This window comes from Rhipicephalus microplus, chromosome 7 (genome assembly GCF_043290135.1).
Source record: "Rhipicephalus microplus isolate Deutch F79 chromosome 7, USDA_Rmic, whole genome shotgun sequence".
Classification (NCBI taxonomy): Eukaryota; Metazoa; Arthropoda; class Arachnida; order Ixodida; family Ixodidae; genus Rhipicephalus; species Rhipicephalus microplus.
The window spans coordinates 53,019,286-53,045,590 of NC_134706.1; the positions used below are offsets into that span (position 1 = coordinate 53,019,286).

The following is a 26,305-nucleotide window of genomic DNA, read 5'->3' on the forward strand; positions in this document are numbered from 1 at the left end:
AATTTCAACAGAGCTTTTGTCGCCTTCTGTTGCAATGTCTTCTCTCGGGCACTTGACGGAATAGTGTCCAAAGACTCTTGGCTGTTGTCGATGCGCGCAAGAACGGACGCTAGTGACTGTCTCTGGATGTCATACAACGGACAGTCGCACAGGGTGTGGTGTGACGTCTCTTCGCAATGACAGGCATCGTAGAGAGCGTTGTCGGCTATCCCTATGACAAAGGAATAAGATTCTGTAAATGCCACTTCTCGCCATAGGCGATGATGAAGGGTGGCTTCTCTTCAGTCGAGCCCAGTGGGCATGCGGAGAACCATCAAAGAGGACAAACAGGTGGTGTTGATGATTCTTCTCGTTGCTTGGTGGGCACCGTAATGAAAACGTGATTTCACGCGCAAGTCTTCGAAAATTACTAGCTGCATCGGTCCGCGAAAGTGGTAAGGCTTCTTCTCGTATAGGTGGTGTTGATGATTCTTCTCGTTGCTTGGTGGGCACCGTAATGAAAACGTGATTTCACGCGCAAGTCTTCGAAAATTACTAGCTGCATCGGTCCGCGAAAGTGGTAAGGCTTCTTCTCGTGTTCCTTCAAGAGCTGCCCGCGGGGCAGTATCGGCTTGTTCGTTCCCTATAACGCTGCAGTGACTTGGCAGCCGCTGAAACGTCACATGATGCTCTTTCTCGTGTGAAGTGTGGAGAAGGCATCTAATTTCGGAAACAAGCTGTTCGTACTGCCCACGACGCAGTGCTGAGAGCACAGATTGTAGGGAAGCCCTTGAGTCGCTGAAAATCAACCATTGTTGCGGCGGTTCCCGATTGACCACACAAAGTGCAGCGCGCAAAGCAGCTAGTTCCGCTGCTGTAGATGCCGTGGAGTGGTCAGTTCTAAGGCTGTTGGTAACGCCTCTTCCTGGGACAACTACTTTACCTCACGAACACTGGCGGTTCGTGGAGCCATCGATATATATCTGTACACTGTCAGAATATTTCTCCTGCAAAAGAAGAAGAGACAGTTGTTTCAGCATGGGCGATGAAAGCTCAGATTTCCCCCGGATCCCTGGTAAACTAAGATGCACTGTGGGTCGAATAAGACACCAAGGGTGTATCGATGGTTTATATGCAGGAGTGAAGCCCGAGGGAAGTTTCTCGTTGTACTTCACAATCACTTTAGCGAACGATGCTTGGGGCCTCTCTGAAAGCAACAGTGCAAGGTGATGACAGGGAGCACGTGCGAAGTGTCTGATGTGCGTTCTTAGGACTTCTACAACAATGTGAGTTTGTATCGGATAGTCACCAGCAATTGCGATTGTTGCCTCTTTTGACGTACACCTGGGCAGACCGAGGCACACTTTAAGTGCTTGGGCTTGTACTGCCTGTAGAGCACGAACATCGGTCTTGCAGGTATTGCTAAGCACAGGCAAGCTATATCTCAAGAAACCGAGAAACAGGGCTCTGTAAAGTTCCATCATTGCGTCTAGTGACATCCCCCACGTCTTTCCTGCCAGGAACTTCAACAATTATAAAATAGCGGTCAGGCGCTTCTTCATATAGGCCCCATGCTGACTCCAACAGAGGTCTCTGTCAATAATGATGCCCAGAAACCAGTGGGTTCTGGTGTAAGAAATCGGTCGCCCGTAGATTGAAATGACATAAGAGGTCATTGCTTTGCGAGTGAAGGCCACTAGCGAGCATTTTTCTAGTGCTGAGACTTTGTTTTAACAAGTAGCTGGCAATCATAGTTGCTGCCTTTTGAAGCCGGGAATGTATCTGAGGACGTGTGACTGCCGAAGTCCAGACACAGATGTTGTCTGCGTATATTGAGATTTTAGTGGTACTTGGCAAATATTCAGCAAGGCCAATTAGTGCAAGATTGAATAGCGTCGGTCTAAGAACTCCACCTTGAGGAACACCCTTGGAAGTATAGCGTAACCCGCCGCGGTGGTCTAGTGGCTAAGGTACTCGGCTGCTGACCCGCAGGGCGCGGGTTCGAATCCCGGCTGCGGCGGCTGCATTTCCGATGGAGGCGGAAATGTTGTAAGCCCGTATGCTCAGGTTTGGGTGCACGTTAAAGAACCCCAGGTGGTCTAAATTTCCGGAGCCCGCCACTACGGCGTCTCTCATAATCATATAGTGGTTTTGGGACATTAAACCCCACATATCAATCAATCAAGTATAGCGTAGCGTAGTTAGGCCATCTTCAGTTAACACAAAGAATGATCTTGCAGCCAGGTAACTCGAAATCCACCGAAAGACTCGACCACCAAGGCCAACCACTGCAAGAGCACCCAAAATGGCTTCATGTAGTACATTATCATATGCGCCTTTCACATCTAGAATCAAAGCTGTAGATTGTCACTTACGGGATTTTTCGAGCTGAACGTACGAAACTAAATCAACGACATTGTCAATGGAAGAGTGGTCGCGTCGGAGATTAGCCTTGGAATTCGGATAAATCTTGTAGTATTCAAGATAAAACTCCAGGCGGCCTAGTATCATTCGTTCCATTATCTTCCCTACGCAGCTGGCCAGTGCTATTGGGCGGTATGAGGCGAGTTCGACAAGGGGATTTGCCCTGCTTCAAGATGAGTAACAAGCGGCTTACTTTCCAGTCGTCAGGAACGTTGCCATCCTGCCACGAGATGTTGTAAAGGCTCAACAGTTCCCTCCTTGCACCTTCCCCAAGGTTCCACAAGGCTCGGTACGGAATACCATATGGGCCCGGAGAAGTTGAACGCCTGAGGAGAGCTAGTGCCGCCTCGAGCTCCTCCATTGTAAAAGGGGGGTTCATGTGGTAGGAACGGGGGTCGTCACCTCTCACAGTAGAATATGGACAAGTGGCTTAGTTGGCGATCTGCGCACAGAAATCTTCTGCGACATCGATGCCTTGACTCCCTTGAAATAGCGCGAGCGCTTAGGGTGACGCAGACCTTGCACCATTTTTCAAATGTGTGAGAGTGGCTTGTGAGGGTCTAGTGTCTGGAAAAACGTTGTCCATCGTTCCGACGCTAATCTATCCATGCGAAGCCGAATCTTTTTTTGCATCCTGCTGGCTGCCCTAAGATCGTGAATTAATTTTGTACGCTAATACCGACGCTCCGCCCGGCGTCAGAGTGCTCGGAGTCATCCAACTCTATGTCAAAGACGTTTCGCGTGGAAGGTATGGTCACCGTGCGAGTGGCGTTTGGCATTGTGCTCTTAATTGTTTGCTTTAACCCAGATAGTAGGCCATCACTGCAAGCATCTTCCATGTCAGATTTGAAGTCTGTCCATTAGACTGCTAGAATGGTCGTCCGTGGACCACAACCAGACAAGCCTTTGATGTTAAGGTAGATTAGAATGTGATCACTTTCTCGTGTCTCAACATCTAGAAACCACTTGACGTACCCCACAAGGGAGTTAAACGACGACGTACCCCCACGAGGGAGCAAAAAGCAAGGTTGAGACAGCTGCCGTATGTCACTCCTCGAAGAAAAGTGGGGCTACCGTCGTTTAGGAAAGTAAAGCCATAGTTGTGGGCGATGTTTGCTAACCTGCGTCCTCTTGCACTTGTCCGCGTAATTCCCCATGCGTGATGGTGCGCATTGAAATCACCTATGATGACCAATGATGCAGGACACACTCTCAAACTATCCGCTAATCTCCTGGAATCGAGATTATTCGACGGCGATATATAAACGTCTATGAGAGTTAACACGAGTTTGTTCTTTTTCACAGTGATGCAGACATACTGAATGTCATCGTGAGACGCAATTGGTTGCACAACATACGTCAGTTCACAACGAACAGAGACGATGATTTCTCTGCACGCACCGTTTGTTGAAGACATGACAGCTTCGTACCCCTAAAGTCTTATTAGTTTCGACAAATTGGGTTCATAAATGACGACGAGTAGAAACACGTTGGTAAACACAAACTGACGAAAATATGAAAGGCGTGATTTTAGTCCTCTGGCGTTCCATTGAATGACAGATGCAGCCTTGACTTCTTTACGAAATGTTGAGGTGTGAGTAGCCATCTTTCTAGTTGAGGGAGTCAAGCACTGGGCTTAGGGCGTCCAATACTCCAAGTGCGCTTCGAGAAGATGCTGTCTTCATGTCGACTAATATCGCTTGGATGGCTTCTATGAGAGAACGCAGCACCGAGATCACTTGGCGATCTGTTTTAGGCAAATTTTCCATGGCTGGAGACTGCTCTGGTGTGGCCGCAACCTGCTGAGGTTCCTTGGCAGAAGAGCGGGTTGGGAGCATGTGCCATTCCTCCAGAGAAGGAGGCTTCTCCACTTCTTTCGTAGAAGTGGTGGGTCCTTTCGCGGCGCTACTGGGTGGAACCACTAAAGAGTGGGAACTAGCATTTCGAGAATGTGCCTTCTTTTAAGACTTTCGATGATGCCGACGTCAACGCCGATGCCGGACTACTTCGGCTGCCTCCCTGTGTGTCGAGTTGTCTCGGGCCATTTGTTCAAGAACCTCGTGCTCCTTTCGTATTCGAGGACAGTCTTTCGACGAGGCAGCGTGAGGACCGCTGCAGTTGGCGCACTTCAAAGTAGTCCTCGACAGCCGTCTTCGGCATGAGGTTCAGCGCAACGGGGACGCAGTCGTGAGTTAGGACGTACGCCCTTGACGTGTCCTAGCCTGAAGCACTGACGATATTGAAGTGCCTTTTGGATGAATGGCCGAACCGGAAGTCTGAAATGTCCAACTTTAACATGGGACGGTATGCGATCTTTCTTGAAAAACACTTTTACGCAGTGCGTATTTCCAAGGCGCCGCACTTGCGTAATGACAGTTCCCTCGTTTGCAGGCTTGATGAGGGTAGACAAGTCAGCATTAGGAATGGCAGTGTCGATGTCATAAATTACACCGGCAATTGATTTGTCATCCATCGGGATAAAGGGGTGCATTTTAATGCCACCTAGCTCAGTCATTTGCTGCAGCTGTCCTAGCGCACTCTCATCGTGCACGTCTATGGCAAGAATATTCTTCCTTGGGTTTACTCTTACGTCTTTAATTTGATCTGGCACTGCACATTCCAGAGCAACGGAAAGGGCTTGCCTGTTCAGAAGTCGTAGGTTGCTTGAAGGTTGCTAACGGGTCAACGTTGACGCTATCACCACCGAACAAGGGAGCGTCTGCCTACTGATCATCTTTGAGAGGACGCTCCTGAATTCTGCTAGGTGGTGCGACAGTCCATGAACATTGCGAACACAAAACAACGCGTTCCCGAGGCTTCGCCCTTTTCATAATACAAAGAATGGTGTTGCTCGTGACAGCTGTTAACTAAATGCTGACTGATACTTGCCAAAGTAGGCTAATGTTTGTTGTTGTCAGCTGTCCGCCATTATAAAAGGTTCATTTCGTTCGTTTAATCACAGACCAATTAGTAATTTATCGACCAGTAATTAATGAGAAGCCTTTCTTTTCGGGGGGGGGGGGGGGGAGGCGACAGCGCATCTTTTTATCTATCTCACCAAGATCGATGGGTAGTTGATTGACGTCGGCATCTCATACATGCGATGACAGTGACTGTATTGGTGGGCTCTTAGATATAGCTGCTCAAGGATATCACAATTGGCATGTATTCAAGACAGATGTGTTGTATGGTATGCCATAAATGACAAGATGTCATTTCAGTCATTTATTTGGCTGGGTTGGTCTCATAACTCATGACAAAACAAAAGTGACATGACGTGCGTATCATGACACGTGGCATTACTTGCATAAAACCTACGCAGGTTATATATGTTGGCTAGTGTTTCGTAATGTTTCGCACGAGTGGTGGTATTGCGTCTGACTACAAACCGCCCTTTTGGCATCACAGTGTGAAATGGGCAAACGACATACCTGACACCCTCATTGCACGGGCGCTCGGAAGGCTTTTCAACCGGTAGTCTCAATGTTCAAACAAGAGCAGCTACCTGTGACTTTTCGAAGGCGTTCGTATCAATAGCCTGTCGATTGAACAGAGCACTCTGCATCTGTATCGGTGCTTTGATAGCAATTGAACGCGGAACCAACGTCCCGTTTCGGTCACATTGTGCACGTAATCACGATTACAGCTAACCAGTATATTGTCAAGGCAGTATATTGGATCGTTATGAGTTATTTATTGAATCATTTGTGCGAATGCTCTCGACAACAGCGCGGTGCTTGTCTCTGTTTCGCTCGCCTCACAATCGCCACTCAACAACCTACAAACTAAGTACGGATTCATAACGACATTGAAGCTACATATCGAAGTATTTAATAAATGTTTGAGCTTTGGTTACTTGCGGATTGAAAGAATCGCACCGAAGACCCTCAGACCTGTTTAACTGGACAAAATGCAGATTTCAACTGCTTTATTTCCTGCATTCTTCACTTGGACATTTCGTTCTAGGCACACGGTGGAGCATTAAATGGCCTCCAAACAACCACTGAAAATACAAGAAACTGCACCATTATTCTCTCCTCGCGTTTCCCGTCTTTCTCGCACAATTCGTAACATCAGCTGTCTGCCGATGCGACGACGCGAGAAAATAAAGAAGGAAGGAACCGGAGGGAAAGGAAAAGGCAGGGTTTTTTAGTGATCTAGCAAAAGTGATATGCTACTCTGTGTAGCTCTCGATTGCTTACGAGGGATATCAGTTACGAACAGTCTCCTCCTGCTTTGCCAGTTGCGCCTCATCTCGAATGACAATCGACCGTGATGAACTGCTTTCCCTTCGCTGCGTACGCTTTCGACTGCGGACGTAGCAGCGTGTAGCCCACAAGCGCGAAATCTGGATCGGATCAACGCTTAGTACTGACTCTGTTCACGTGTTTTATGAAGTAATAATTTGCGTGGTTGAGAGAACGCCTCTAGGAGATGTGGCAGTGACGGCAGTACTGTTCAAATTATACCGAACTGCTCCAAGAGGTCATAAAATGACTGCTCCAAGCAGTCATTATTATTGGTACTGTTGCTCCAAAACTGCTCTGTAATGACACTGAGAGAGCGAGAATGATGAAGCTCTACTGTCTGAACAGCTCACAAGTCCTACAGAAACTGAAAAGAATGTGTACTATCACACCAGTGTGCTACTAGTGTGCAGCATTATCGGCTCTGATCTCATTTATGCGACAAGAACTGGCATATTAAGCACATAGCTCATTTGGCGGTTTTTTTTCTTCAGCTAAGCATGCAGGTTAATGTGATGAAATATGAAAATGAGAAGGATTGCATTTACCTCATGGCGATTATCTATTGTTTATTTGGACGGAAAACAATGGACTGCGTAATCGTTAAGCAGGCCTACAAGCAGGTTATTCAGTTCGCTGTGACTGTGCTGCGCCTACAGCGCAGGCCTGGTGTTTTACAGCGAAGGTTGTTATGAGATCGCTTTTCGGGTCACGCGTAGCTGTTGTTGTCTGCCACCGCCGGTGTCCGTAATCACATCACGCGAAAATAATAAAACAAAAAATTGCACCAATGACACAGTGGGGCTTGAACCCGGATCCGCTGGGTGCCAGCCAAATATTCCAGCGCTGAGTTATGCCGGTGCTTGTAACATGTCAAACTTGCCTTAGGCAAGCATGACCTAGCACTGATCACACAGTGGGGCTCGAACCCGGGTACTCTGGGTGCAAGCCCAATATTCTACCACTGAGCTACGTTTTTTTTTCTACCATGGTATTTATTAAAGTACTTGGGCAATCATGACAAAATCAAGCGAACAAAAGTACAATCAAATCGCGAAAGTAAGCGTTCAAGTGTTACTCATAAACACTGAATGCCTAACACAGCGCGAGTTCTTCACATGGAGAGTTATTCACATTGTGTTATACAAACAAAAATGGGGTGAGGTCAAACAGTTCTCTAAGATGGAGTACCAGTCCGGTCTAAAGTCTAGCTCGTCGTAAATGTTTTTCAGGTGGATAGCCATTTGAATGAAGTGTGCGCTTGAAGAGGTGGTGGGCTCTGCATTGCGGTCTTGCATTCGTGTCTTCCACAAGCTGTGCATACGCATGAGGAAAAACATATGATATGGTACTTCATCAAGCGCTGCTGGCAGAAGATAACGTATTGTGTGAGAATTAATGACGAAACGTTTTTTCAGTGCTTGCTGAAGGACATCCCAAAACAGTATGGCATCTTTGCAGCTAACAAAGCAATGTTCAATCGTTTCCGGCACATCACATAGACGGCAGTTAACAGACGGAATGAAAATACTTTTTCTTTCTAACCATCTGTTTACCGCCAATGTTTCAGAGTGGAGTTTATAGAAGAATGTTTTTTAATTCGGTGGAATGTACATTTTGCACACTCGCTTCAACACATCGTGACCTGGAAGATTGGCGTAGAGTGAACGGTACAATGGAGGTGGGAAGAGTGTACTCAGTAGGTCCTTATACAGCGCCTTGTGCGATACTGTGTACAGGTATTCTACAGAGAAGCAAGCTTTAAGGAACTGAACTGCGAGGTAAACCTCCTGCATGAATCCCCACAAGCATGGGCGTTCAGAAAAGTTGGATGAAACAATTAAATCTGGTAAGCAATCAACGAGTGTAACCTGCAAGAAGGAACGGATTACAGGATGGGAATGGTCTCGAAAAAAGAAGAATCGGGACACTATTTGCCATAGATAAAGGTGTTTTAGTCCTAACCCACCCTCACTAACTGGCTTGAATATATTATCACGACGCATGGGCTCAAAAGTCGAAGACCATATGAAAGTTGCGAAAATTCTATGAAAGCGTTGTATATAGAATCTTGCGCAATGAATAAGTTGCAATACATAGTAAAGTTTTGTTGCTAAGGAAGTATTGCAAGCTTCAGCTCTCCCAAATATCGAAAGTCGATAGGGCACAAATGTCTGGGCCTGTCGTTCAAGCTTAGGGACGCGTTCCTTCCAGTAATGCGCACTGAATCTATATGCATGCAATGGTACACCGAGGTATGTTGGAGGAGTTCTTGTCCAATTAATCCCTGCAAAGTGGTTCGGTGTGCTACCCCACAAGCCAAATCACAGTCCTAAACTTTTAGAGGCATTTAAACGAGCTCCTGATACTACGCCGAACTTTTCAATAGTATATACCACATTTTCGACACTTGGTTTATCTGTGCAAAAGAATGCGACATCGTCTGCATAAGCCGATACTTTAACCTCACTGCCTAATATTCTAAAGCCACGAATGCAACTCGACTGTATTATGCTTAAAAGCACAGTGGTTCTAGATAAAGTGCAAATAAAAGAGGTGACATCGGGCATCTCTGTTTTACAGAAGAGCGAATAGAAACTTGCTTAGAGAGTTGACCATTAACTATCAGACGAGTTGAGCATTCATTATAGCATAATTTAACGCCTTTAAGAACAACTTTGCCAACATTAGCTTGTTCGAGAAGAGAAAAAAGGAAGGAATGACAAACACGATCAAAAGCTTTTGCAAGGTCTACTTGTAGCATTGCAAGATGTTTTTGAGAACCATTACAGTATTGAAGCACTGTTCGAGCGACATGTATATTGGTTTGTATGGATCGACCTCTAATCCCACATGTCTGATGAGACCCAATGAGGATCGACATAGCAAATTGCAACCTATTTGCTAATACTTTTGCGAAAATTTTGTAGTCCACATTTGACAGCGATATTGATCTGTAGCCCTCGACGAAGCGAAGTTTTTCCTTGTCAGTTGTTTTCGGTATTAACACAGTGTGACTTTTGCAAAAAGATTGTGGGAGTGTATCCATGTCATAACTCATCTCAAAAATATTCAGCAATATAGGAGCAAGCGTTTTCTTGAAAGCTTTGTAAAATTCGCCTGAGATGCCATCAGGCCCCGGTGTTTTCAATAAAGGCAAGTTGTCGATTGCTTGCTCGATTTCCTGTATAGTAATGGGCTCATTAATGACTGCACAATCATCGTCCTTCAAGGGGTTCACAAGAGAAACAAAACTAGCCTTGAGGTGAGCGTCAAGATCATCAGAGGAAGAGCTAAATAAGCTGTTATAGTACGTTTCAAACGCCAAAGTAATGTCTCCGTTATCTTTTATGAGCACATCGTTAAAGTACAAGTCTGGAATAACTTTCACGCCAACGCCCACACCGCCGGCGTGGGCGTTGGCGTGGATGTCATGCACTGTATATGTATACGTATCTATATATATGAAAACGGAAGAAGGAAAAAAATTCCTGAAAAAAGACTTCAGCGCGCGAAATAGAACATGGCACCTCCGCGTCTTAAATGCGAGGCGTTAACCACTGAGCCACCGACAGGTACCTCTATTAACGTTCGAACGGCAAGCTATTTATATCTACCACGCACCGTTGTTGGCGGGCATCTCGGTGGGGGGGGGGGGGGGGAGGGGGACTAGAGTGTTTTCAGCATTATATGCAAGATGGCGCAGTGATCGCGCGGCGGCTCTCATCTCTCACACGCGTACTTTAGCCCGCGTAGAGACTAAGGCGGTGTACGCTCGATCGCGTGCCCTAATCTTGCAGTGGGGAGAACCGTACGTCTTGGCTAGCCTTTCAGTTTCGTCGGAACGATTCTGCTGTAGTTACCGGTCGCACAAAGGTCACTACAATAGTTACACAGCCTCGGTTCGTGAAAAGGGCGCGCTTATTCACGTTAAGTTGTACCTGTGAGTACGTTCTGTGCGTCCTTTGTACGTGAGAAATGCGGGACACGTATCGATCTGCTTGCTATTCTGCGTGTGACCTTCGAATTGGTTGCTATCGCGTTCACGTTTGCAGCAAAGTGGTGACTTTTTCATCTAAACTGTGTTTAATCTATTGTCACACATATCGCGTATTGTTGCCGTTATCTTTCGATTTTTGAGACCTTGTGTATTGAAATTTGAAGTTCAAGTATTTTAGATATTTTACTTTAGCATTTGTTTATGTCCTCTACATTTTGTTTCATTTGTCTGATGCATAAATGCTTTATTGATTTCATTGCTGGGCAAGTTTTCGCTCATTTATGTATTCTTGTACACACATGTTTTGCATGTAGAAACTCAGTTATGCTTACTTTTTATTGGCGTTTTACTTCACACTAAGGACTGGGTCATTTTGGTTGGTTTTGGGTTTACAGGGGGCAAGTAGGCGCCTCGTCAGGCTTTGATGCCTTTTGGCCGTTTCCCTAGGCAAATTGTACCTTCCATTTTTTTGCTTTTGCCTGAAATAAACGTCTACGTCTTACTGCCTGTGTTCTATCGCGCGCATCACTGTGCCTTGACCTTCTCGGCGGCTTTCCCGGTCGGCAGCGAATTGCGTTGGTTCCAGCGCTTGTTGAGAAAGGTGAATCGAATGAGCCCTATCTCTTTTTTATCTTCTCTTTTACCTTTTCCTTCATATCTCTTTTATTCCCATTACACCATCTCGGTGACGATCTGTTGAGGTGTCATCGTAAGGACAGTTACGGGCGACACTTTTCTCTTCGTTTTCTTTTCAACACCCACTTCAAGAAATCTTCGCTTGTAGCATGAATTCTCCCCGGTCGTGTGAATCCTGGCAGCGAAGGGATCCGTATTACCTTAAATGTCACGTGAGTAGTTCGTGCCTGATCGCGTCCGTCGTTTGAATACAGCTTAATGGACAGAATGGTGCGCGTAGCACTAGAGTGCTGGCAGTTTTGATCGAAATATCTACGAATAGTCAAAACCTAGAACGCAGTTGCCTTTGCCCCGACACGAAATACTGAGAACACTGCAGAGTAACACATAATACACACACGGCATACTAATGCAGCGATTGCACCCAACATTACATGAATATGTTTGCCCTATTTGCGCTGTACCTGACACGTTGGCCCACCTGATCCTCGGGTGTCCATGCAATACACATACAGACCTATCGCCTCTGCTGATTACCTGTCATGCTGTTAAAGAAAACGAACACCTCCTTGAAACGGGCGAGGCCAAGCTCGTCTAGGAGGACCTGGACCAACAACGACGTCTCGTCTCCAGGGCCAAGGAGGCAGTGAAGGCCAGAGGGTTCCCAAAATGATGAGACCGTTCCACCCAAGGTGGACACGAAATCTACACGGCGACACCATTTTGAAAAATAAAGGTTTATTCATCCTTCTCCGACACTTAGTCATTGCGGCATCTCGGGCAACGACCTTGCCGATGAAGCGGCAAGAAAGGCACACGTACTAGCAAACCCTGTTTCCGTACCTTACTTTATCTAGGATTGATGTGGCTAGATACCTAAGTAAGCTGGCGTAGAACATGACGCTCCAAGAGTGGCAGTCATCACAGTCAGTCGCACATCATCGACTGTATTCTCTCGACCCATCTCTATGACTGCGGCTACGCTCTGGTCTTTCTAGGGAGGAAGTTACAGTGTTGTGCCGTCTGCGTCTGGGCGTAGCCTTCACCAATGCCTACTCATTTAGGATTGGAATGTCCAACAGCGCGGAGTTCAACGACTGTGCTGTCGATGATGCTATCGAACACCTCTTATTACTGCCCGGCATACACAAACAAGCGGCTCCACCTACGCAGTGTTCTAAATAAGCTGGACAGAAGTGATTTTACTGTCGAGAAAGTATTGGAACCACGGCACTGCCCATCCCAATTCGGAAAAAGGCAACGAAAGCGCTGTTGCGTTTTCTTAAAGACACCGGCCTGTTTCATTGTTTGTGATGTGAAACATGAAGCTGTTACGCGTCCACCCCGTCAGTGACTTTTTTCTCCTCCTTTATACCTTTCTTTCTCCCTATCTCCTTCCCTAGTGAAGGGTAGCCTGCCAGGGCACAGCCCTGGTTAACCTGCCCACCTTTCTCCTTATTGTCTTTCTCTCTCAGTGAATTTTTTCACCGCTATATCAACTTCTGCAGTAGATAATCGAATGGGTGGCGTATTGGCGCACTTTTGATGCTTAAAAGCTCAGGGTACCATTATGGTTTTGACGTGTGCCCTCTACTATCCATATATGTATATATGTGAACAATACATGAAAGAAATATTTCAATGTCGCACTTTGTCCCTTTAATAACCATTGTGAGGCCTAAGTGTTTATTTTAATTGTCTCAATCAGTTCCTAATATTTTTTAAACTTTGACATTAATCAATAACACTATACTTAAGGACTTCCTTGCTATGTTCTGGTGGTGGTGGTGAGTTTCGTCAGGTATTTTGGTTGCGGTGCTCATCAGAGAGCTTAGAACTGCAACAACTAACATTATCTGCACCATGTTAGACATATGCGGCGATGTCCGTCTACGTAATACAATCAGTGCACTCATGTACCAGTATATTGTTTTCTCTGCATTGACGTAAAAAGAGAGCTATATCGTAATACATTTGTTTTTTATTTGCTGTTCTTTCCAGAGTACTGCAGTTATTGTCGAAATGATTGGAAGACGTGTCCTTACTGCAGGCGCACTCGGCCCGCTCGCCGAGATGCTTCGACGCAAGTTGAAATGGGCCCAGAGGTAACGCATGCAGTTTCTTCCTTCCTTCATTAAATCGTGACGGTAAAGTATAATAATATACAAGGCGTTAAGTTAGATTTTCTGAGACGGAACTGTGACATCGCTTCTGCCTTCAGGCCTCAGTCGCACCAAAACGTAGGGGGACGCACCTTTTTATGGAGATTAGGCTTCATGTATTCAAATTAACCGCAGTCACCGAGTGCGGGGCCTTCGGTGGCCACGGCTGTGCCTTATACTGTGGCAGGATTGAGCTGTAGGCTGTTGATTGCCGAAGCGATACATGCCAGTCGCCTGGTCGCCCTTATTTGATGCTAGGTATGCCGCGAATATGCACACGCCAAGTACGCGGGTCAGATATTCAATGAAGCTAAGGCAAATGATTTGTGCCAGATTTAGGAGTGTTTCATGTCATTGAGGGATTTGTCTTTTTCGTAATCCGTCGGCAATTTTGTGAGTATGTCGTCACGCGGCCTTATGACAGCCGTTACGTAGCAGTTACGTGCTTAACAAGTGGACTAGAAAACTACATTTTTCGTTTCTCTCCAATTTTAATTTAAAAGAGTGTTAGAATGCAGCTGCGCCTACGGAGGCTGACAGCGATAATTTAACGGTAGATTATCGCCCGTCGCGCAAGGACAGGAGAAATGGACATTTGCCTTCGAGAACGTTCAGCGGGAACGCGCACACCATCTTGAGCACCGTGCGTGATTGCTGCTCTGTTAAATAAAAAAAAGTTCAGTTTTGCCTTGCAGTAAAGGAGAAAAGCTCGAAGTTCACGCTCACCCCATGTGTCCACCGTCCGACAAGCTGCATGCTTGCAGGCACTGCACCGGCCATACGACAAAGACACACTCTTGCGGACCCCGCAGACTACAACGTCTGGTAAAAGCAGTCGCGGTTGAAAGTACTAGAAGTACACTGTAGTTGCGGTGGCCGCCTGGAAGGCAGTGTTGGCAACCAATTTTCGGAATATACTCGCCAAGGTCAAAATTACCCTACAAATTCTTTATTACCCTACGTTTTACTCTGTAGTTATTCCATCATACCAGTTGCGAAACGGCGTTCCAAAATCCGGGCATGCAGTTGGCCCGGTTTTCGAAAGTAAACTGATGTCGCGCCACCTGGGAGTGGCAACGCAAAACACAAATAATGCGTTTCATAGTGGGCCTGCGGATCAACATGTGGCGCGACAATGTGCTGACTCCCGACAAGGGGGGGTGGAGGGAGGGGCAATGACATGTTTGTATTTCGATACATGGAGCATATGAAGAGTTTCGCAACTCATGTGATCGAATAACTGGTTTTACCGGACACCTTGAAATAGCGCGTTTAAAAGTGGTAACGAACCGATCAGGTATACTCTACGACGTTCCGTTCAGACGTATGGCGTGCCTTCGGGGTCGGCCCACCTACGACCGTGTGATGATGACGCCTGATAATGTCATCAGTTGACGTCACAATGTGATACCACATGTCATGATGATTTTTTGAAACACTCGTTGACACCAACCGTCCCTTTTGGTTTATCATGAGGCATATATAACATTCACATATATTTATATAGCTAAAGCTGATCACCGCAAAATTTAAAAGCCCCTCCACGCAACGAACAGATGGACGGAGACGACAGAGAGGGAAAAAACATTTTGAGGAAAAAAAAAAAGACCTGGAACAAGGATGTCGGACGTATTATATTTGGTCTTTTGTATTGGCGACATTCAAATTGAGAAATTTTCAATTCAAATCTCTTCAGGAACGTTACCTTCGGATATGTCGCACGGATCTCGTCTTCCATTCATCAATGATGAGCGATATGTTGAAGTTACTCAATGTCACCGCCCTACTACCCTATGCTGGCCGAAAAAAATTGAAATTATTCTTTAAGTGTCGCAATAAAACTTAGTCCTCACTGCGTGGAGAAAGCCTAATTGACTATGCATGCATATTCATTAAAATTGTTCTCTCTCTCTTCAGGGCAATTACTCTGCAGTTGACAACAATGCTGGAAAGGCGAAGCTGTGTGATAACTGATAAGCAACAATGCCAACTGCAATTGTACGCAGACCGAACAGCGTGATATAGTTCTTGCTGTGGGCGCACAACCTGCCAGTAGGATAATAAATATTTACACTTCCGGCAAGGCTCTCAAAACTTTGCATGAGATGTATACTGCCCGTAAAATCGAGCACCGAAGTCAAGATATCCCACTAGCCTGCCTTGTGTGGACACCTCGGCTTGCATCTCTCTCAGGCAAAGAGCGCGTTGATGAGACAGCCCGATGCTTCACCTTCCTGGCGCCAATGGAAGGTCAGCCAAACCCAAGAAAGGCGGAAACCACACCAGTGACACACACATACACTTACTATATTATTGAGAACTAACAGACAGTGATGTCAAAGAAAGTATAGGGGAATGGATTTGTTGTGATTCGTACTCGGAACGTTAGGGAGCACTAGAATCATTGCACCCACTGACGCGCGAGAGGGTTTGTCACGTGTTTTTTTAATATCGTGGCCATTTGTAATCAACAAAAAAACACTAATACTTAACAGATATAAAGTTCAAAACTATCTATTGGGACATTTTGCAATCGATCTGCAACTTTCTCTTTGAAATTTTTTTATCCATCTTCGTTCCTTCAAAAGTTAACTAATTAAACAGATTTAATGAAAGAGTATTTCAGAACTTAAAAAAATTAGTCTGACTAATTCCAGGCAATGGTGAGCAACATACATTTGATCGCATCGTAATTGCGTGTGCCGGCATACTTTTAAACTCAGGCTAAGGTTACCTGGCACACCCTGTATATATGTTCATTCAAATGTAGGAGTGTTCACCAGGGCTGCTGGTGACCGTGACGACAAGTGTGGATACTGATTTGTTTGCTGCATCACGTAGCTTGTGACACGTAACGTTTACCACGCGTCCTCAGTATGCCTATTGTTGCCTCGCTTCGTGTCACACGGCACGCACCGCGGTCAGAGCTTCGTGGTCACAGTTACCATGGTTGTCCGTAAAGCCTACGTGAAATAAAAACAACAAAGCCACATTATCATATTTTCTCATTCGAGCGGCTGTGGAAGACGCGAGTAATTGATTCGCCTACCCAACATGTTCCCAATGGCCCGTAACTAGCACACGCTGCTTTGTAGGACATCTATAGAATTCGGCAACCCCCATGAACGTTGGAAGTAGGGTGCAAAAAAGGCAATCGCCCCTCTGAAGCTTCACCGGCTTCAGAGGGGCCCGCACCCAGGCTAGACCAGTGCTCTTTCCCCTCTCCCAGCCTGTTAGCACCCCCCCCCAATAAAATTTTTGCTGCCACCATAGCTGACGACGATGGTGGCACTGAACCGTTGTTTTATTCAGTACAGTTCAGTTAATTTACATTTAGGGCATTCAGAAGGAGACATTACATAAGGGGTGGGTTAACAATCTTTGAGTCCTTTACGTCCGTGGCAATTCACAATGAAAAAGTTAGTTTCGATTGCGGTGTTCATGCTTAGCTCGTGAAGCTGTCGTCTCTCGTTTTCGTCATGGATCGAGCATATCATGGCGGTTCAGGAGTGCTTCCGACTACCCGAAGGAAATTCATAGCTATCGTTCATAGTATTGGATGGGCGAACACGTGCAATATTAAGCCCGGTCGCAATTACGCAATCGCTAGCTGCATCTGCATGGTTCCACAGCCGACCTTCCAACGGAATTGAACGTTGCACCACACCAGCCAATACTAATCCGACAGGTGGCACTACGCATCTTGCGTAACTGAGTCTGACGTCTGTGTGTATGCGTTCAACGCGTGAGCCCGGACAGTTCTTGCGTTCAACGCGTGAGCCCGGACAGTTATTTTTTTTTCTTTTTTTGCAGTTTTCGTTGTCCCATACCTTGGCATCTGGCGACCTTGCCGACGTGGAGTTCTGGGTTGAGTCCACCCACTTTCCAGGCCAGTCGGCTTCATTTAAGGCTCACAAGGTGATCGTGGCTTTACAAAATGACGTGTTTAAGGCCATGTTCTACGGCGACTTCGCCAAGGAGGACCGCATAGTAATCACTGACTTGCATCCAGAGGGCGTCCGTGGCCTCTTGCGGTAAGGCTTCCGTTTTCCTGGACCTTTTCTGTATTCTCGAAATTCCTTGACTATTTTATAGTTCCTTGTTCTAAAACTTGTACGAAACATGGACAGGCTATGGACATAAGCGACCGAAACCATTGGTTATTAACTGAAAACAGCAATGTTCTCAAATAAATGAAGTTTTTTTTTCAACTTACATCAAGGACAGGCTGATTAAGCTGACCCTCGTATATTTCAGAATATACATTGTGCTTTAATTGCTTTTCTCTGCCATGAAATTGCAAGTTCCGAAGCTGGAATGTTCTCAGAATTACTGAGGTATAGGTGCCCATTCTTTCATTTTTTGAGTATGGTAATCATACCGATGGCTCAACGAGTCATTATTTCAGCATCCCACGAATATTGCTCTCTTACATAGCGACAGCAAACATGCAAAAAAGACAGTATTATACCGGATTTCAATTTTTTTAGACATCTATCCAATTGGTTTGTTCAGTAAGTGTTTTGATGCAGCGTACAGTTGAAACTTGATTTATCGGAGTGATGACACGTTCGAATCGCTTCATTAGATCGGGAAATTTCCAAAACTCAGGGCGTCTTTTTGGTCCGCCGAAATCTGATATTGTAGCGAATATCTCGAAAGCTATTGCGCCATTTTGTTTGTCCCTAACACTCGCCCGCATGGTGAAAAATCCTAAAGGTAGCCCGTACATGAAGTCTTCTACATCGCCTGAACGTGAGCCGCCCGGTTTTGTGTGATATTGGCAATGTAGATTGTCACACGTGAAGCCATGACAAGCTGCCGATATTGAAGGACTGGTAGAATGAATGCTATTATTGTGCAAGAAGGCAGATCAAGACTGATTTAAGCATATGGTCAACGCCATCTCTCGCATGAATCAACATACAATGAGAGCAATTAACCGCACTACTCATGTGTGTACAATTATCGTGATAACAAACCGCGACCGCCCCTAATATAGGTTGGTGCGTAGTAGCAATACCTAGTGGTTGCGCGTAAGAGTGCTACCTACAGCCGCACCGTGAGGTGTCGAGGCTATAAGCTGGGGCCTTCGATATTAGCTCAGCCAATACGTCGTTGCCGGTTGGCTAGCCTACGTAGCTATCTAATTGTCAACTCGTCAACTTCAACTGAAGTTATTCTGAAGTTCAACTGAAGATGAAATAAGATGGTCAATGTTCGTCCGTTTTCTTGCCACGCAGGTACTTCTACAGTGGATGTCTTGAAGTAGGTACAGTGCATCAGGCCGCCTGTACCCGTACTGCCGCTGCCAAGTACCTCGTGCCACAGCTGGAGCAGCAATGCCTCAGATTTATCAATAGCAGCATGGCCCCCAATGACGTGTGCCCCTTCCTAGACTACATTATGACCGTCGGCGAAGACGCCTTGGCAACTCCTGCAACCATAGTGATCGTAAAGGACAGCCCCAAGGTTCTCTCGTCTAGGGCGTTTAAGTCTTGCACCGAAGCTACAATCAAATATGTTCTCAAACACGTTACTAATGTAGCTGAAACTTTGGTGCTAAGAGCTGTGTACGCTTGGGGGCGGCAGTGCTTGACGCGTGGGAAGGAATCTTGCATGACCGAGCGCCCTAAACTTGGCGACCACGAAAAGGAAGAGTTTAGAGCTGCCCTTGCACCACTGTTTCCCGAGCTGCGGTTTCTTGCACTGACACCGCAAGAGTTCGTTGAAGGCCCCAACGCTTGGGGGGTCTTGACCGATGCGGAAGCACGGGCCATTGTGAGCAATATTCTGAAAGCAGGTTCCATGCCCATGCCAGCTGGATTCTGCAAGATTCGAGAGGCCCGAGCGTAGCCTTGCACACTAGTCTTCACTCGAGATTTCCCGATTGGTGCTGTCCAATCTGCCCGTAGATAACAGTGTTGGTGTCAACACGTTGCGCTGCATTAAACCAGATTTCAAGAGGGAAACAATTTATATGATGGCAATGGCCGTGCCTTAAAACATTGTGGCAAATGAGCAATACTTTTTTTTCTAATGTGCCGTAGCCACTACGCCTACATTCCAGCTGATAGGGTCACCCCACATCATACATATAGCATGCGTCCTCGCAAAACGTCAGTGTCTCGATTGCTTCCATATCATTACATGTGTTCTGTTAACTGTCACGTTTTCGAGTCACGCCAAATATTTTCTACTCGAATTAAGCCGAGTTCCTTGAAAGTACGTTTTCCTACTTATCTTACACGGTGCATCATTGTGTCTTGAATACACAGCCGTCAGACACTACACGTAAATGTGGCTGTCCAGGGAAGACCTTCCTTATCGGATCTTGACGTAAAAGGCTTCGTCGCAGAAGTCTGGTTAGTCTTGTTGCTTCTTTCCAGCGTGCATTGTCTGCGTCTCCTGAACATTCTCAGCTTTGAACAGGTGCACATTCTCAAGATTTAAACCAGGTGACACCTTTGAGTGAGTTCAATCTCGTTGTAGCTTTCTTGCCTACTATTTGGCCTTTTATTTGCTGTTTGCGTTTATCATGTCACCTCCCAGCGGAGGTACAGCGGGCATTTGAGTCGCGAGTTTTCATATATCCAAAATATTTGTATTTCATATTTGCAGTTTTAGAGATCGCCAGTTTTTGTAATTACGTAAAAAGTTTCATTCAAATCAAGCCGTATTCGTTTTCATGTTTTTACCCCTCTTGTTTACGTACGTTTGTCGAATCATGTGCCTTTAAGCAAATATGCAAGCTGCAGTTCCACCTTCAATGTCAAGAAGTCCTCGCATTTCAAAATATTTAGTTTGTTAGTATAATGCTACATATATACTCTAGTTGTGCATTCAAAACAATGGTACCCAGTTTGTGTATTCTCATAGCATCGATATTTCGAAATTAAGGCTGTAAATAAAATTGCCGGGAAAGTCACCTGACAATTTAGTTAAAAAGAGGAGTATATATATACTTGTATCGAGCTCTTTTGATATAAAGCCAACCGTACGTGGTGCTTTTTGCGGCACAAGAAGGCCGTAAACGTCTGTTGAATAAACACATACGCTTCTCAATTCTTGTATAGTTATGTTTTATAAGCTGGTTAACACTATTCTGGTAATATTAGTTCCGCATCCTACCACAGCATACGCGTGGGCTACTAAGGATGCCAAAGTACAACTTTTCAGTAGTTAAATTAACAAATGATGATTGATTGATCTGTGTGGTCTAACACTCCAAAAGTTAAAAGAATTAAACCATATAGTCTCTTAAGTCGGCGACATCGTGAGGACAATAACGCCGATGAGATACGGTCAAGACAAGTTCTTTAAACTCGCAAAGACGCAGAGTTAGTGGTATGGTAATAAAACAATGTTAATGAAATCTATCTTGGCGAGCGTCATATCACGCACCGGGTCGCTCCCACTTCGAGACCAGACAGTCAAGCCCCTCGGCCACATCATGGGCCTGCTGGACAACCCAAAGTTGTGGCCGAAAGAAATATTTGTAAATGGTCTTGTGTTTTCGCCATGCTTTCTTGTCCACCTTCAAAATCACTGAGTGATATGTTTTGTTAAACCAACAGCCCTCATGACACCTGTGGAGCTGTTTTGAATCTATTCGACCATGCCACTATAGGTGGCATGACGGTAGGTCGAAATGGTGGACGAGACGGTGGTGAAGTGCGCGTCTTAGGCTGCAAAGTTAGTCAGGCCCTCTAGTTTCGCTGCAGACCGCACTTTCTCTCGCTAAAAAGACGCATAGATGCTTGAATGAAAACTCAATCGAGTTCAAGCTAAATCGAGTGCTTTCGACATTCCGGAATCTGATTTAACAAACAGCCTCCGAGATCCGCTCTTGTTCCCACAGATCTCGGAGAGCTACGTTTGTCACATTCAAGCTCGGCGCATGCTGAGAGTTGTAGAAGCTCCGTCGTGTCGAAACCCATGTGAAAGTGAGGAATATGGATATGGAGTGTGTCATGCATATATACGAAACTGAGGCCGGAGCATCTCAGCAAGCATCTAATGCCGGTCTAAGAGAGAGAGGCCAGTCTCATACTCCGCCACTTACGCAGGCCCCAACGAGCTAGCACGTGCCACGCCCTCAAGATATTACGTTTTGCTTCATCGCGCGCCTGCAGAATCTCGTTCCCCGATGTCACCTCATGGTTGCTGAGAAAGTGTAAGGGGGAGGAGCCACAGCATCTTACCAAGCCCTTTGCGCAGGCCGGAAGCCCGGAACGCGCTAGCGCGTGAGCACGTTCTGGCAGGGTTTGGGCCAGCTGTTGCGCATGCGCAGTATGGGTGGTCACGCCGCACACCGGATTGAACTTTGACATAAGATGCTTCTCATTTAAAACACCCGTTTCACGAGCCGCGCTTACCTCGTCTTTCCGAGGGAGATGCGAATAGCATGACGAGCCCACACATGGCCACCTAAGCTACTCACGAACAACAGCAACTGAACTGCCTACGTGAGACGCTAAGCCGAGCTTGTGTGATAGCGCAGTTGTTGATCTGCCACATCGTTTTGTGTCATCGTGCTCCCTATATACTGTTAACAGGCGGAGGGACAGCGTCCACTGTGCTGCTTATAAACGGAGTTTTAGGGGCGAAGCTCCTTACACTGCGGCTCAGTCCCTCTCCTTCGTTGTCCAAACGACCCTGTCCGTCTGTCCGTTATCGTAGATAGAGAGACGGACGGATGGATGGACGGATGCGTTGGAGAGGCGTGCCCCAGAGGTGGTGGTGAGAAACAAACACAAAAGTGGATCCCGACTTGAGAGCCCGCGAAGCTTGGCCGCACTCGTCATTCACTCCGTAAATATTCTGTGAATTTTTCGGCTAAGTAACACTATAGGCTTCGAAACACAACTGCTTACCATCCGCAGAGCAACGGACTTACCCAGCAACCAATTAAGAGTCACAATCAAGATCCCCATGCTTACATCAGCATGATCTCACAGAACAAGCAAGGTCTCCAATTACAGTGGGTGTCTTACGGCCTCTGTGCACACGCCTACTTGTGCCCCTGCCCATACCCCGACTCTGTATACATGTTGGGCTTTCGGTTAACTCGGGTGTTCTGCGACAGCGTCAATTATACGTAGAATATCTGCCACCGAACGCAAGAACGATGCAGACTCATTTGCTTCATGTACTTCGTTTAAAGCTATAGATTAGGCCAGCGCTTCTGCAGTGGTTATACGGTGCTCGCCTGCTGAACCGAAGGATGCGTGGTGTTCCTAAATAGGTGGAGATAAAATGGTAGGTTCCCGTGTGCTTAGACATAGGTGCCCTCTTTTGAGGCTTTTAGCCAAGGGGGGGGGGGGGGGGGTGGTACACCCCGCCCGAAATTCAGGTGGAGAAAGGGGGGCGGGTGGGTTACTGAAGAAAAATAAAAGTTGGTGTTTTTCAGGGCCTTCAGCAAGTGCCCCCCCCTCTCCCAGGAAAAAAAAATTCCTGGCTATGGGCCTGCCTCAACTGCTACGTTGTTCGTAATTATAGTGTTGGTTTAGGATGTAAATTCCGGAACAAAATGGTTGTATTTGCAAACCATTTGTTACGAGGTGTCTGATACGTATACCGTGCTTGCGTTCAGATGAATGCGACGAACAGCGCATCGCATCTCATCGCGTGAGCTTTCTCGCGCATCCCATCCACGTGTACGGGGGTAATGTGCCAAGAAGGCGTACTTCACTAATGCGCTAGCTAGGAAGGTGTCGATTATGAGAGAGAGGCAACTCAACGCGGAGTTCATCAATCGCGAGAAGTGAAATGCCCCCCCCCCCCCCTCCCCCCGTCGTGATGGCCTTGAGCGAACACCTCCGAAACCCTATATGACAGCTGTATTCGGGGAAGGAAAAGAGGGCTTCTCCATAAGAGCAGGGCGCTACACATAAATCGCGTCGCACATAATTACTTGTGATGCGCTGTAGAAAAGGTTCATCGATCCATGCGCAACACTAGACAGGGACCAAGCGATTGAAATAACGCGTGCGCTAAGCCCCAACTTGTTCATTTGAAGCAGGAACAACACTGAAGTATACCATGTCTCGTCGCAAGTTAGCCTAGTGCCGACTAAGCATGCGGTTGTGTTGAGGTGCCGTGATCCGCATTGTTTCAACTGTCGTTCCTGCTTCTGAGAAACCATGGGAAAGTTTGCGCTCGTGTTATTTCGATCACTTCTTTCCTGCACTTAGTCGTATTCAACTTGGTAGGGAAACTTGGTATGGTAGGGAAAACTTGGTATGGTATGGTATGGTATAGTAGGGAAAACTTTCTTATGGTAAACCCCTTCCCACCACCCCACCAAAAAAAAAAAATTTGTAATTTCGACACCGAAAAACTCACTGCAATATAAGGAAAAAAAAAAAACTGTGGAAGCCCGATGTCGAGCGGCCTCTACAAGTGGTAAAATGCCGCTCCAATGTGCGCCTCGCGCCTTCTGGCGTACGCAGTATGCGCACCTAAGTCTTCGTTTCATTTCGAATTTTATAAGTTTTTCTCAATTTCAATGAACCTTTCGGAACAAAGTATTCAATTTGATTTCGATGAAGCTTTGCATGCATAGGGGACAACAAATTGAAGAGCGTCTAAACTGAAGAAATTGTAAAAAGTGAAGCTGTAAAGAAATTAAACAGCAATACGCTGCCTCTATGGCATTGTGGGTGCAGGTGTTTTATTTGTTTATTTATTTGCAAAAACTCCGGAACAGATGTCCTATTTCTTCCCCCTTCAGATATAACCTACGAGTCTGTACAATAACACGGTTGAATATCATTGCATTTCTTTCGGTGACTGCAGAGAAAAGGTATATTGAATAAAGGCATATTGAATAAGGGATATTGAACTTTAAAATTTAGGAGTGAGCTATAGGAAGGATAAACAATGTAAGTATTTAAAAAAAGGTGCCACGTGATAACCAGCGGCATTCTTTGTGAGCCCGTCAAATTTTGTGTGCGTACGTGTAACAGTTTCTAAAATATTACGTAAGAGCTGACAGATACCACTCACCTACCTTACCCCCTTAAAGTGTCGGGGGAAGCCCACCCGGACGACCGCAGCGCGACAGCCACTCACCTAAGCCAGATAAGAAATAGTCCCCCTCTTGCTCTCGGCAATGTTCTTTGCTGGCGGGATCAACGGCCGTCCCCCTCATGACGTCAGTCTTGAGTAACACGCCCCGTTGGCGCAGGCTTGTGTGCATCCCTCTTTGAAGGGGAAATGCCACTTGCTTAACCGATTATAGTTTGGCGCACTAAATAATGAATCTAGACGAACTCGGCCAATTTTAAGTTATTTCGCTATAGAGGAGACCCACGCCGAGGGAGGCGCTGCGGAGCGTGGCGCTGTCAGTCAATGCGGTGAGAAAACTGGTTACTCGAGTGTTGGCCTCTCCGCTGTCCCATTCAACCTGCTTGAAAACGCATTGCTTTACTCGCACGCTGCACGCGTTCTGCACGTGTTTTTGAGAGTTTCGCGTCGCGCGCGGTTATGATGTATGCGCTCTGTCCGCATTTAATAGGATGCCGCAATTGAGGATTTTTTTTTCGTGGCAGCAATTTAGTAAAGGGCAGCGAAGCAAGTTGTAGCAGACGACGCCGTTCTCGTCAGAGCGAAGTGCGTTTCGCAAGTGAAAGACGACGCTGTTTACGACGTTAGAGGGGAATAAAACTTTCTGTACGTTCATAATTACATACCTGATTTATTTGGTTTACTCTGTGTACTATGCACTATGCTTGTTACTGGATGCATGGGTAAGGCCGCTTCTCTTGCTTTAGGTTAAGCGGTTCTTGCGCTGTGACTGCTATTAGTTGGGATACCTTAATTTACTAGCACCCACCCAAGTTATCGTGCTGTATATACACAGCACTTCAAAAATAAATGGTCTATTAGGGGATTCTTTCTGACCCACAACAATAATTGACATCTATCTCGCGTGTATTTCCTTGCATTATCACCGTTCTCATCGCGGGTACTTTGAGTTCACGAACAGCGTGTGTACCATCATGATGAGCGCCCAGCTTTCAGAGAAACTTTTTTGTGTGTGTCTAATCTGCAGGGGAAGAGCACATTTCTATAAAGGCATTTTATCTTGGTCACGTATCAAAAATGCACCGTGTTGTTCGGGCTACCCCTGCACACTCAGTAACAACTAATTCACTGTATCTGCCAACGGACGTGCAACAACGGCTAATGCATTTTTTTTCTTTTTTTTCATAGTTGTCCAAGCTTTTGGCAACCACACACTTCCGTCGGCGCTGCGTAGATTTCAAAATATATAACAACACATTACCAATACCACATGTGCACACAGCTTCAACTACTACGTCCCCAACAATATCGAATAATAGTAGCAGCATAAAATATTTATTCGCTATTTTTTAACAGTTATCTAAAGACGGGCGTTGAAAATTTATACTTTTAAGATGGGGACGTGCATCTCCCAGTAAATCGTTAAATTGGAGGAACGGTGACGCAGGAATTAACACCCGTAATTTTGAATGCATTGTGCGCGTGCTAATTTTTATGAAAAAAATTGTTTACATACTTTTTTCGGCGCACTGCTTTAATCCATTTCTGTCATCTGCTTGTTTCGCACCATCGGTTTGGGAATCGGTAGAATTTCACTGGTGGAGTCGACCTCGTCGTGTTTGCATGGTTACTGTGACAGTTGACGACGCAGCGATGTCACCCCCTTTTCTGTTGGGGTGACATCGCGGAACGAGGGACGTTTCACGTGCAGCGCGTGCTTCGCAAATTCGTGGAAGCCAAAGGGAGCGGAAGGGTCGGAAGACTCTACTGTTGTGCGCTTTTTCTGGCAGAGGAAAGGCAAGCGCTGGCGTCGCCGGGCAAACTTG

At 46.1% G+C, this 26,305-nt stretch overlaps 1 protein-coding gene across 1 annotated transcript in view; it reads left to right on the forward strand.

Moving 5' to 3' along the window:
* Positions 1 to 20,513, forward strand: part of LOC119179216 (BTB/POZ domain-containing protein 6-A) — a 32,995-nt gene extending 12,482 nt beyond the window's left edge. The window contains exons 2-4 of the mRNA XM_075868127.1: positions 13,288 to 13,391; positions 17,262 to 17,482; positions 18,692 to 20,513. Coding sequence (XP_075724242.1) covers positions 13,288 to 13,391; positions 17,262 to 17,482; positions 18,692 to 19,304 — 938 coding nt within the window. The 3' untranslated portion in view covers positions 19,305 to 20,513. The remainder of the gene's footprint in view (positions 1 to 13,287; positions 13,392 to 17,261; positions 17,483 to 18,691) is intronic.
* The last annotated feature ends 5,792 nt before the right edge of the window (positions 20,514 to 26,305 follow it).